The sequence below is a fragment of the Anolis sagrei genome, chromosome 1, assembly GCF_037176765.1.
Source record: "Anolis sagrei isolate rAnoSag1 chromosome 1, rAnoSag1.mat, whole genome shotgun sequence".
Taxonomy (NCBI): domain Eukaryota; kingdom Metazoa; phylum Chordata; class Lepidosauria; order Squamata; family Dactyloidae; genus Anolis; species Anolis sagrei.
The window spans coordinates 218,466,284-218,478,688 of record NC_090021.1 but is presented as its reverse complement, the minus strand read 5'-3'; the positions used below and the strand labels follow the sequence as shown (position 1 = coordinate 218,478,688).

At 40.3% G+C, this 12,405-nt stretch overlaps 1 protein-coding gene across 1 annotated transcript; it reads right to left on the bottom strand.

Moving 5' to 3' along the window:
* Nucleotides 1-932: 932 nt before the first annotated feature.
* On the bottom strand, nt 933-10,817 carry DBI (diazepam binding inhibitor, acyl-CoA binding protein). The gene is made up of 4 exons (XM_060775484.2): nt 10,691-10,817; nt 7,327-7,444; nt 2,878-2,940; nt 933-1,178 (listed from the first exon to the last, which is right to left on the bottom strand). The coding sequence occupies exons 1-4, from the start codon at nt 10,697-10,699 to the stop codon at nt 1,102-1,104; spliced, it is 267 nt and encodes an 88-aa protein (XP_060631467.2). The 5' UTR covers nt 10,700-10,817; the 3' UTR covers nt 933-1,101.
* Between the last annotated feature and the right edge of the window lie 1,588 nt (nt 10,818-12,405).

Here is a 12,405-nt window from a genome sequence, read left to right as displayed (position 1 = left end):
AAATTAACTGGGGCTGATGGGAATTGGTAGTCCAAAGTCAGGCAATCTTTCTCTGGTTGAGCCATGGTGGTGAAATGGGGTAAACCCTTGTGCTGGCTGGACTGCTGACCTAAAGGTTGCCGGTTCAAATCTGTGAGATGGGGTGAGCTCCCGTCTGTCAGCTCTAGCTTGTGGGCACATGAGAGAAGCCGCCCAGCAGGATGGTAACACATCCAAGCGTCCCCTGGGCAACGTCTCTGCAGATGGCCAATTTTCTCACTTCAGAAGCAACTTGCAGTATGTTTTCAAGTCACATCTGACACAATAGAGTCTGAGAGCAAACCTCTCAAGAATGCTGAATTATATTAATAAATGTGAGAGACTAGTTTAGGCTATGATGGGACTTGTGCCATCTTCCAGATGTCAAACTATAACTCCTAGTCACCCAATCCAGCACAGCCAATGGTGGAGAACGCTGAGACTTGCAGTTCACTAACGTTTGATGAACCACACTTCTCTTAGTACAATTTGAGACATATAGCTCTGGTTGTTTGGAAGTGTCCCCACATTATGCTACTGCTGGTACTCAAGCCTCTAAAATTGTATCAAGTCAAGCCTTTAAGAGAGACCAAGGTGCATCTCCAATGTGGAATTAATAAAGTTTGGCACCACTTTAACTGCTGTTACTCAATGCTATGAATTATATACGAGTTACAGTTTTACAAAATGATGAGGCACCAGCACTGTTTAGCAGAGAAGGCTAAAGACTTTGTCAAACTAAAACACCTGTGATTCCATAGCACAGCCATGGCAGTTAAAGGAGTGTCAAACTGCATTAAGTCAACAGTGTGGATGCCCCTTTGAGGACAGGAGACCTAAATCCAGGTTCCTGGCTGAGGAAAAAGCATAAGAAGTCACACCTTCTCATGACACCCAAACTACACCAGTCAAAGTTAGGAATACACCAGTTTTATTCTATAAACCGTTAGAAGTAGATTTACACAGCTATCAGTAGCTACATGGCACCCATTCTTGGCACTACAGCACTGAGTAATGCTCAGTTTCATTCTCCACAGTATTAGTAAGGCAGGCATATTTCCACTAAGGCATGCAGGCTGGATCTTATTCCATTCCGTATTTTTCTTGTAGTTCTTTTACTTTTGCTATGTATGCTTTCATTGCATCTTCTTTAGACATCCCTGGAAGAAAAAGAGAGAGAGAGAGAGATTAGCCAGGCATATGGTGGTTTAAGGCACATTCATGGGTCACTTCACACTGCAATTATACTGCAATGATTGCACGTTAGCTGCCACGACAACTTCCTGTGGAACCCTGAGATTGGCAGCTGATGGGGTGGAGCCTTTAGGATGCTCCGTCAGAGACCAACCCTTGTGCCTCTGCTCAAACTACAAATCCCAGAATTCCATTTAAGACAGGCACCCATGTGAGTTAAGGGGGAAGCAAAGGTCTGTAACTGTGCCTTGTGAAAGGGCTCCATGCCTTACAACAGCAGATTATTTGGGAGTTTGCTTAAGCAATGGCTCCACTGTGATAAATTATAACAAAAGACCAGGGTCTCATCCTTTCCACTTCTAGGTTTCATCAGGAGTCCAATGTGATGAGGCTAAGTGAGGACTACAGCTCACCTTCATGTCTTATGATGTATCCAGTGAAGTGACAAATACATATTTTATACATTTTATATATTTCATGCTGGATCTATATGAATGGGGCTAAAATAGGCCCATGTCTCAAGACTATTACCAATTCTTTTAGCTATAAGACCAAGAATATTTTGAAAAGCAAAGCCCATGTGTGCACTATGCCAGAATATTATAAGTGGAACTGCTGGTTTTTGGATAAGCCTGCTATAACAGATTTGACACTGAAACAGGGTGCTTTTGGATGCTTATCCATTATTGCAGGCATGGACAAACTTCAGCCCTCCAGGTGTTTTGGGCTTCACCCCCCCCCCTCAATTCCCAATAGCCGGTAGGCATGTCAGGCATGATTGGTGCCTGGTGGATGAATGCCATAAAATGAAATATGAAACTCAGGTGTGAATGCATTAAAAAGCATTTTTCATGATATCTAAAAAGTACATTAAATGCTGAAAGCTACAAAGCTTTATACTTCATACTCATGACCTAATGGGGTTCTTCTGCTGATGGAACTGCAGAAAAGGGATAATTTCCTTCCCTTCCAACTCTGCCATCCTCTGCAGGCTTTCAAAGTCTGCTCTGGACATTCAAAAGATCTCACTGCTTTAAGTATGCAGGAACATGTATTTTGCACACATTAACTTCAAGAACTTATTTTTAGACACAGAGTCAATTCATAATAATCTTTATGTCTACCCCATGCTCATATCCTATGTACTCCCCCTAGTTCCTTTTTCTTCTTGTGCCTTTTAAAAAAAATACTATCATTTTAAAACTTTGATTTGGTGAATTATTGTGTCAATTTTTCAGGTGGTAAAAAGGACTATCCTGGGGGGCAGAGGAGAAAAAGCAAGCCTCATTGTACTAGGGATTGGCCATTAAAGAATTACCTTATACCAATAGGAAAGATTATGGTTTGACGATTGTATTTCTCTACCAGATAAACCTTTTATTAACAGGAAACCAGCAGAACTACCAATACAAGTGTAGATAGCTACATCGGGAGTAGTAAACTTACTTATTCTAATTTTAGACAGTACACAGAATAATTACTCATGGAGATCTTCCTCCATGTGCAAAGGTAAATTGCTTCCATGCTAGCAGCACACATCCTACCAAGGCTACTCTTAATTTCCTTCTACAGGCAGTCTGAGGGGTTGTTTGATATGTTATGACTGTCCATTGCTGTCTTTGGTCACATCTGTGAATTTATTAGTTTTTCCCCCACAAATCTTACCTTTTAACTTATTCCAGGCATCCCACTTGGCTTTGCCCTTAAAATCAAGCATTCCAGGACGTTCTGAAAGACAATGAGCAGACACATTGTGATTCTTCCATCAGGATTGGGGAACAGTTTTGGATGGAGTGTTCATGTTAGAAGAGTCAAAGCACTTTTGGTTTTTGGAGGGTTTCAGATTTCTAGATAAGAGAAGCTCAACCTGTATTCTGTCTAGGCAGTCAATAAGCCCAGATTTGACAAGCCAAAACAAGATTGTCACTTGACAACTTAAATTTTACATCAGGTAAAGTAATCCCAAACCATCTGACAGAAATCATATATAATCTGTGTCTATGGCTTGAAAATATTGTAAAAATGTCAACAGGCAAACTTTAATATTACCGTTGTATATAAGTGACACCACTTTACTATGCCACTGTATATCATGTAACTTGAACATGTTATTAATGGAGGATCCTGGAACCAAATCCACTGTATCTTTTTTCCTGCATTGTTCCATTTAAAAATTAAAACATAGGAAGAAGTCACAGGTCCCTAGCTGTACACATATCCAAAGGCATATGGGGCCTGTTTTACCCAGCATACTTCTACATCAGTAGTTTCTAAACTCTGGTTCTCCAGATGCTTTTGGTCTTTATCCCCTGGAATTTCTGACTGTTGGCCAAGCTTGGAGTTCAGTTCTGAAACATCTGGTGGAGCAAAGTTTGGAGACTGAAGTTGTTCAAACGCCTACTCAGAAGACATTCCAATTACTCCATCTTTGTTGAATTTTTCACTTTCTTAGGAAATACAGATGGAAGCAGCAGTAGAAAACATGGGAGGTGTACTAGTTCCATGAATGAGCCAAGACAAAGGGAAAATAAAAATAAAGAAAAAAGACACAAAATGATTAAAACTTTTTAGAAGCAAAACTTGTTGTTACAGGTGCTGCTTCTTGGTGACATACTGTTTTATGCAGATAGTCGTTGATCATCATGGCTGTCCCCGAACTGACAGCACTTCTGGGACTGTCATGAAACAGTATTCTAAGGTTCTCTGCTTCTAGATCAATGGTTCTCAGCCTGTGGGTCCCCAGATGTTTTGGCCTTCAACTCCCAGAAATCCTAACAGCTGGTAAACTGGCTGGGATTTCTGGGAGTTGTAGGCCAAAACACCAGGAGACCCACAGGTTGAGAACCACTGTTTTAGAGCAAGGGATGGGTAGATCATATGAAGGAAAAACTTGGCACGAAGCAGATTGACTCTAGCATTCTTTACCATTGGTTATGCTGACTGAGGCTCCTGGATTTGCAGTCCATCAAAGTCTTACATGATTCCCATCTCTAGCTATCCAATAAGAATGGATTGTGTATAAAAGAGAAGGGATGGAGAAACTTTGGTCTCTTTTATGTTTTAGACTTTGCCTCCCAGAAGTCCCAACCAGTATGCTATGCAAACTATTTAGTTGGCCAAAGTCTTCCCACTCGCACTAAAGTGACTGAACTTTGAGGCGACACCTTCCAGTCAGGCTCTAGGCTAGCAGTTTGCACCCCTTGCTTTTAGCGTCTCTTCCCCTGGGATGCTGCTAAATCCGAACTCTCTGTGTGTTTGTTTCAATATTTGGTCTTCCTGGCTCATCAGAAGAACAAAGGATTGGGTCTTCCACAACAACTTGGGAGAAAGGTTAGGATTTTTTTAAAAAAAAATCCCCTTTTGATCAATGCCTATGTTTTGGAATACGGAGTAAGAACTATGCATGTTGAACATGAACATTTCAGAATTCAATTATGTGCAAGGTAGTTCTTTTAACTCCTTCCCTAGGTTATAAAAGTACTCCAGGCTGCTTGTACTAAAGTGTCCCTGACCTTTAGTTCTATTTGGCAGTGTCATCTTGGAGAAAAGCTCAGCAAGTGTCCCTTATTCTCCACTGCAGATGGCCTTCAGCACAGTTGCCAGGAGTTCCAGATTTCCCCCCTTCCCCAGCACACCCAACAGTAGCAGTATTGTTTCAAAGCTATTGGAGGGGAGCATTATTATTTGGTAACAGTGTATTAAATCCTTTTTTTTTTTGCTTAAATACAAAAAAGTTATAAAGACCAAAAATGTACTTAGGCTGCATCTACACTGTAGAAAGAATGCAGTTTGACACAACTTTAATTTCCATGGCTCAATGCTCTGGAATCCAATGAATTATAGTATTTAGACATCTCTGCCAAAGCATGCTAAACTACAGCTCCCAGGATCATTAAGCCATGGAAGTTAAAGTGGTGCCAAACCATATTTGTTCTATAGTCTAGGTGCACCTTTAGATTTCCCTTCTTGTTTTATGCAGGAGAGCAGAGTTTTAGAGCCCTTTTACACTACAAAACTATAACCCTCTGACTCTACTCTAACTTATCTGTATCATATAGAATCCCAGATTTGTAATTTGGTCAGAGGTGCTAGAGGAGCTCTCTAATTGGGATTGCCAAACAGCCCCCCCCCCCCGCTCTAAACTAGATTCCAGGATTCCACAGTACGTTGCCATGGGAGTTCAAATGGAACTATACAACTGTAATATAATGTGAAAACATCCTTAGGAAACTTGAGGACAGACCTGTTGTCTGATTGCTGGAGCTTTAAGTAGGCTAGTAGGTCAGGCTGGTGATTGGCACCATTTCAGAGTCAATGAGGAGGATTGCCTTTGAGGTAGTACTTAGCATACAAGAGTTGTGTTCATGTAATTTGAGCACCAAGATAATCCTGGTAGTTTCATTTCAACATAGTACATTGAACTACAAGTCTTTTTTTCTCAAAAAGGAAATTGCAGTGTCTTTCTACACATATGATCACGAAACACATCAGATTTACTTTAGCAATTTCTAGAAGGAAAATCCTCCTACCTACAGCACTACCTATGGTGACATGCAGACTGTGGTAGAAATTAATCACTAATTGGATGCAGTACTGGAAAAGGTAGGGGTTCTTTCCATTTTCTGTTGGGTTGTCTGAAAGATAACCTCCTTCTTAAAAACATAAAACCCAAACATATTCAAGACTAAACTAAAGTGCACAGACACTGGTGCCTTAGAGTGCTAGTAGCAATGGAAAGCAAACTGATACTTTCTGCAGTCATTTTCTGAACACTCATTTAATTTGGTAGTATACTAATGTGGCAATATACCCATAGAAGACGTATTAAATTGTTACAAAATCATGGGCAAGAGACATGCCTAAGCAGGAGTAAGAACTGCCTTAAGGCTTCAAATGCAGCAACTCCAAACAACAGAGGCAGGTGCCATTACAATGCAATCCATATTGTTACTCAATCCTGGGGAACAATCTTTCCTCTGCAGCATATTAAATTTTAGCACTGCTGTGTTTCAAACACTTTTCAGTTTGGATTTTCCACAACCATCAGATATATTCTGACTTCCACATATGCTTCCCAGTTACGATGGATAGTTTAGGTATGAGACAGATTGTCGCCATAATCAGTATCTTTTAGCTGTGTCAAATGTTTCTACAAGTTGCCTCATGTCTTTTGACAGCCAATTTGACTAGAGCTATTAATTAGGCAATTCCCTGAACTACTAGTTTGGTTGAATTACGTCATTTAGAATGTGGAATATTTCCAAAGATGATGCATGTGTCATTCCACTAGACTTTATTGCAGAACATTTCCACAAAATCTAGTGCAAAATCCACACCTGAGGTCCGTTACATTCATTTTGTCTCATATGATCAATTCTAAGGGAGTTTTGAGGAATGTCTTTCAGCCAGAAGAAAATAAACTACTAGTTGATCAGATTTTTCCTTTCTCTACATACTCAGAGTGGGGCAGGCAAAGAGGAAAGGAAACTTAGTGAGTAGAAGTCTATTCATAAATCAGAAATGATAAATATGAGAAAGAACTAGTGAATGTCCCAGCAACCGGGAATTGAAGCAAGACCAAAGTATCTTAATAATGACCAATCCACACAACAATCTTTGTATATTGCAGGTGTACTGAAGCATGTTCTCATCCCATGAAGCCAGAAAGCATTGTGACTTTATGCCACATGTCCATGCAAGGTGAAGACACTTCTGCTGCTCTTGTGAGAGGAAGCAGATCTTGCAGGTAGATCATAAACAGCAGCTGCACAGTATAAATAAGTGGCTTTCTAGCAAACAAGGAGCTTGGAGACAGGGAGTCAAGTTGACCTTGCTGCAAATGCTTGGGAAATTTAAAGAGTTCTAGACTGATTGAATATTGACAGTTGTCCAGTATTTAGTTCAGTATCACTAAATATCTCTGAAGCATAATGTGGGTTTCATGGGATTGTTGCCTATCTAAGGAGACTGAAATAAACAAATGATGTTGGGATATATTTCCAGTTCTGGCAACAATTTTGAGAAGCAGAGTGATTGAAAGCCTTCAGAGGCATGACTATGTATTTCTTTGTCAGCACTTACAACTGACTGCATGGGCGATCAGTTAACTCATACCTGTATTTACATCTCCAACAGTTGCCTGCTTGTAATGACCGTAAATAAACAACATTTCTTCATCTATTGGTTGGGTCTTCAGCTTCTTAACTTCTTCTGCAGCTTTTTCAAACTCTGCCTGTTGAAACAAATGTATTTATTAAAAATGTGATGTTGAAAGACACACATTGCTTTATCGGTTACAGCACTTTCTTATGTCCATTTATTTGTAAAGAAGTCTGTTGAGACTGACTCAGCTGGGCAAAAGTCATAGAGAATAGAAGTTTGAATATCTTTCAGTGGGTAGGAGTGTTGTGAAACCAGACATTTCCCAATCACTTGGCAAGAAAGATGCTTCCAGAAGAGTTGTGAGGGCTGCTTCACATATTACACAATGTCTCTGGAGTAACTAGCTTAAGTCACACCCATTGACAGATTTTTCAAAGACCACGTGCAGTTAGATCTCAGCTTAGAAAAGTTATGTTGGAATACAACTTCTAGAATCTTCGCAGCAAATATAGCCAATTGGGTTGTTGTAAGTTTTGGACTATATTACCATGTTCTAAAGGCATTCTCTCCTGACATTTTGCCTGCATCTATGGCAAGCATAGGACCTCACTACCTCTGAGGATACTTGCCATAGATGCAGGCAAAATGTCAGGAGAAAATGTCTCTAGAACATGGCCATATAGCCTGAAAAAACCTACAACAACCCAGTGATTCTGGCCATGAAAGCCTTCGACAATACAATATAGCCAATTGCTTTTGAGTGGACATGCTGCCTCAATGAATTGTGGGAGCCGTGTTCCAAAAAGTAACTTTTTCAAGAATTGTGCTAGACTCCACAGAATCAAAACTGTTTAAGGAAAGGAATCCTGGTGCCCACAAGTCAACACCGTTTCCCATACAGTACACATTTTATTTTATCTCAATACTTGTAGTTACCACGTTGCATGTGTTGAGTAATGTGTATGGACTTCTTCCATGCTCAACCCCGGAAGCTGAGAGCGAAACAAAGATTTAATCATGGACCCTATCAGAGCAATCATTTCAGGAAATTCTGAGCTCAGTTAAGTGAATGCTTGTTACAACAGCACTAGTGTTTTCAGATTTAAAAATTCTTACACACAGGATAGCACTTTAATTATTACGGTGCAAGGGATTTGTAGTTTGGTGAGGAACCAGCACCCTTTGACAGAGTGTACTAAAGACATTGTAATACTACAACTCCCAGGATTTGACTGCATTGAGTTTAAAGTGCATTTAAAGTGATGTCAAAACACATTAATTCTACATTGTAGGTGAACCCTGGTTGTACTTCCTGCTAAAAGTCTGGCTCCTGGCAAAAGGTTTTACTCAGTTTAGTATCCTGACAAGATGTATCAGACAATGGCAGCTGCTAACAGAAAAACACTCATGTCTTCCATTTTCATTAAGTGTATCACTTCAACACTGAATTCCATGGGGGCAGCTATGTCAGTTTGTTACTTGGTTAACAGGGAGTCTCACAACTCCACGAGACAACAGGCTAAAGCATAAGCTTTGGAAACTGCAGCCTACAGGCATCAGATGAAACGGTCTGTAGCCTGCACAAACCTATGCCAAACAAAGGCTCTTAAACCTCCCAATGTGCCTGGGACCATGCTTCTGCCCTTTGGCTACAACTGCTTCTTTCATTCATTTCTGGAAACGTGCCACAGACCAGAAATGAAAGAAAGAAACAATTGCAGCCAACATGGGAAGGAACCCTGCAAGTACTGTGTATCCAACAGCTGAAGAATCAGGACACCTTTTTAACACAGTTGACCTGCTTTAACCATTAAGCATCCCTTATCTGCAATTCCAGACTTTAAAATCCTCCAAAAAATCTCCATGTGGGTGGCTGAGACAATGACACCTTTGCTTTCTAATGATTCGAGGTGCACAAAATTGGTTTCATGCACAAAACCATTAAAATATAGGCCATGGGGAGAAGGTGTATATAAGCCTTGGATATTTCATTATGTATATATATGTACATATATGGAAGCAGATATTTGAAAACGGGTAGGGGTGTGTGTTCAAAAATGGTTCTGGTCCCATTCTTTTAGACAAGGTATACTTGACCTATAAATGAATAAGCTGTGCAACCAATTCAAGTGAGAAGTAAGGACTCCATGATGGAAAGATAAATCTGACAGCATTTTATTCTCCTCTTCTGTGGGTGGAAAGGAGAGCAGAGGGACTAGCTCAGCCTAGAAATCATTAACTGCACAAAATGAAAGGCTTTGTAAACGAAATTTCAGCGCCGCGTGAAACTGCCTTGCAACCCACCCTGCTCAAAGAAAAAAAAAAAACCCAGGGAAACTCCCCCAGCAAAGCAGTTCCTTCATTCCATACCAACTTTGGTTCTTTTCTCTTGAAGCCCCCCTTTAGGACTTACCTGAGTTGGAGTAGTACCTGGAGGGGACTGAAATAGCTACACTCTCCTCTTTCTCCTTTATATCTTTTACTATATTTTTGCTGGTTTGTATTATTTTTCTTTTACTCTCTGCAATGATGTAATAATCTGTATTACTTCCAATATAATGCAATGCAATATATAGATGTGTGTATCTCTCTATATTTATTTGTACAACTTTGATTGAAACATATCTCCAAGTTGTACATATATATATTTATATTGTAAGTTGTACATTTTATACACACACACACACACACACACACACTTGTTCAAGTTGCAATATATAAATGTCTTAAAAGTTGTACAGATAGATTAAAACATAAGTTTGAAATAATTGCACGTTTCACATAACCGGCCAAAGGAGGCATGGAAGTCATTTTCCTCCTTTCTCCTTTATATATTTTATATACCACCTTGAGTTGCCTGAGGGGTGAGAAGGGCAGTATACAAATAAAGTAAATAAATAAATATCTTAAACAATCAGGGCCAGCTAACACCTCCTAACAAAAGATTCCCCCCAGCAGGAAGCAGCCAGGCTTTGAAGCTGCAAGGCCATTCAATGCTGATCAAGATAGCCAATTGCAACATTCACACTTGCCTCCAACAAGCAAGAGTTCTTTCTCCCACTCTGGACATTCCACAGATATATAAATCTCACTTGCCACGTTTCCAACAGACCTCACAACCTCTATAGATGTGGGCGAAACGTCAGGAGAGAATGCTTCTGGAACATGGCCATACAGCCCGAAAACCTCACTGCAACTCATTTTCTATTTTGTTTCTTGCTGGTTTGTATTGTATATATTGCAAGTTGTATAGACAGATTTAAACATCACATAGAGAAAACGAATACAAAACAGCAAAAATATAATAATATAAATATGCAGAGCAGACATATATGGTAAATACATTTACTGAAATATATATTTGTAAAGGACTTACTTGGCTCATGATGGCAATACAACTTAGTGCCTTTCCACTCAAACTCGGCTAGCGCGACTACTCCCTTCTGCACCACCTTTGGCAAAGCACTCTTTCACACATCAGCCCAGCCCCCGGCGACCAATCACAGGCGGGAGGCGGAGCCTCGCCCTGGCCCTTCATTCTATGCCGCTTCGAAGAAGGAAGAGACCCACGCAGCTCAAGCCATAGAGATAAGCGTGCCTAAAAAGTTGAAGAGTGCATCATTTCCGCTTCTAGAGTGTACTTCGTGGACTTCTTTTGCAAAAGATTGAAGGTGGAGAGAACAAACATGCAGAAGTGATTCCTATAAACGGCCATGCTTCAGAAATACGATGCCACTTATTCAGACAAGTAAACGGGCGATGTAGGATTTCGGACTGAAAATAGATTTCAAAGAGTGTGTGTATCCATAAATCCATATAGATATAAGTCTATCTATCTGTAGAGATATGTTCCAAAAGTCTCCATATTTAGGAAAAAGGAAACATATTTTATATTGTATTGTTAATTTTTAATATGTTTACATTTATTTATTTATTTATTTATTTATGTATTTTATACATTTTAATTGTAATTCATAAATACGTTTAGCTACAATTTCCCAATTTCCCATTTTCTCAAAGTATGTCGCCAGAAAGCAAGAGTACATGTGTGTGTGTGTGTACACGCACACACATACATTCACACGTCCTCTTGTTTTCTGGTTTAGATATATAAGGATCATATTATGATTTGTATGCAGAACACATCATGCGATATGCGGGGCTTGATGAATGCAAGGCTGGGGTTAAAATTGCTGGAAGAAACATTAATAATCTTAGGTATGCAGATGATACCACTTTGATGGCCAAGAGTGAGGAGGAGCTGAGGAGCCTTCTCTCCTCCTCACCAAGGTGAAAGAAGAAAGTGCAAAAGCTGGGTTGCAGTCAAACATTTTAAAAAAACCAAGATTATGGCAATCAGACTGATTGATAACTGGCAAACAGAGGGAGAAAACATGGAGGCAGTGACAGACTTTGTATTTCTAGGTGAGAAGATTACTGCAGACACAGACTGCAGTCAGGAAATCAGGAGACGTTTACTTCTTGGGAGGAGAGCAATGACCAATCTTGATAAAATAGTGAAGAGTAGAGACATCACATTGGCAACCAAGATCCACATAGTTAAAGCAATGGTATTCCCAATAGTTTTTTTTTTTTTTGTCGTGTCAGGAGTGACTCCTGGTGTGAGAGCATTGGCCGTCTGCAAAGACGTTGCCCAGAGGACGCCTGGATGATTTGATGTTTTTATCATCCTGTGGGAGGCTTCTCTCATGTCCCCGCATGAGGAGCTGGAGCTGATAGAGCTCATCCGCCCCTCCCTGGATTCGAACTTGCGAGCTGCTGTTCTTCAGTCCTGCTGGCACAGGGGTTTAACCCACTGCGCCAAAAAAACCCAAAAAAACAAAAACCCCAAAACCTACAGATGTGAGAGCTGGACCATAGGGAAGGCTGAGCAAAGGAAGATAGATACTTTTGAACTGTGGTGTTGGAGGAAAGTTCTGAGAGTGCCTTGGACCACGAGAAGATCCAACCAGTCCATCCTCCAGGAAATAAAGCCTGACTGCTCATTGGAGGGAAGGATACTAGAGGCAAAGATGAAGTACTTTGACCACATCATGAGGAGACAGGAAAGCTTAGACAATGATGCTGGGG

Coding starts and splice junctions, on each gene's coding strand:
- DBI (XM_060775484.2), bottom strand. Junction 2,941..7,326: donor TGTTGGAGATGTAAATACAG/GTATGAGTTAAC, acceptor ATTGTCTTTCAG/AACGTCCTGGAATGCTTGAT. Junction 1,179..2,877: donor TGCCTGGAATAAGTTAAAAG/GTAAGATTTGTG, acceptor TTTTTCTTCCAG/GGATGTCTAAAGAAGATGCA.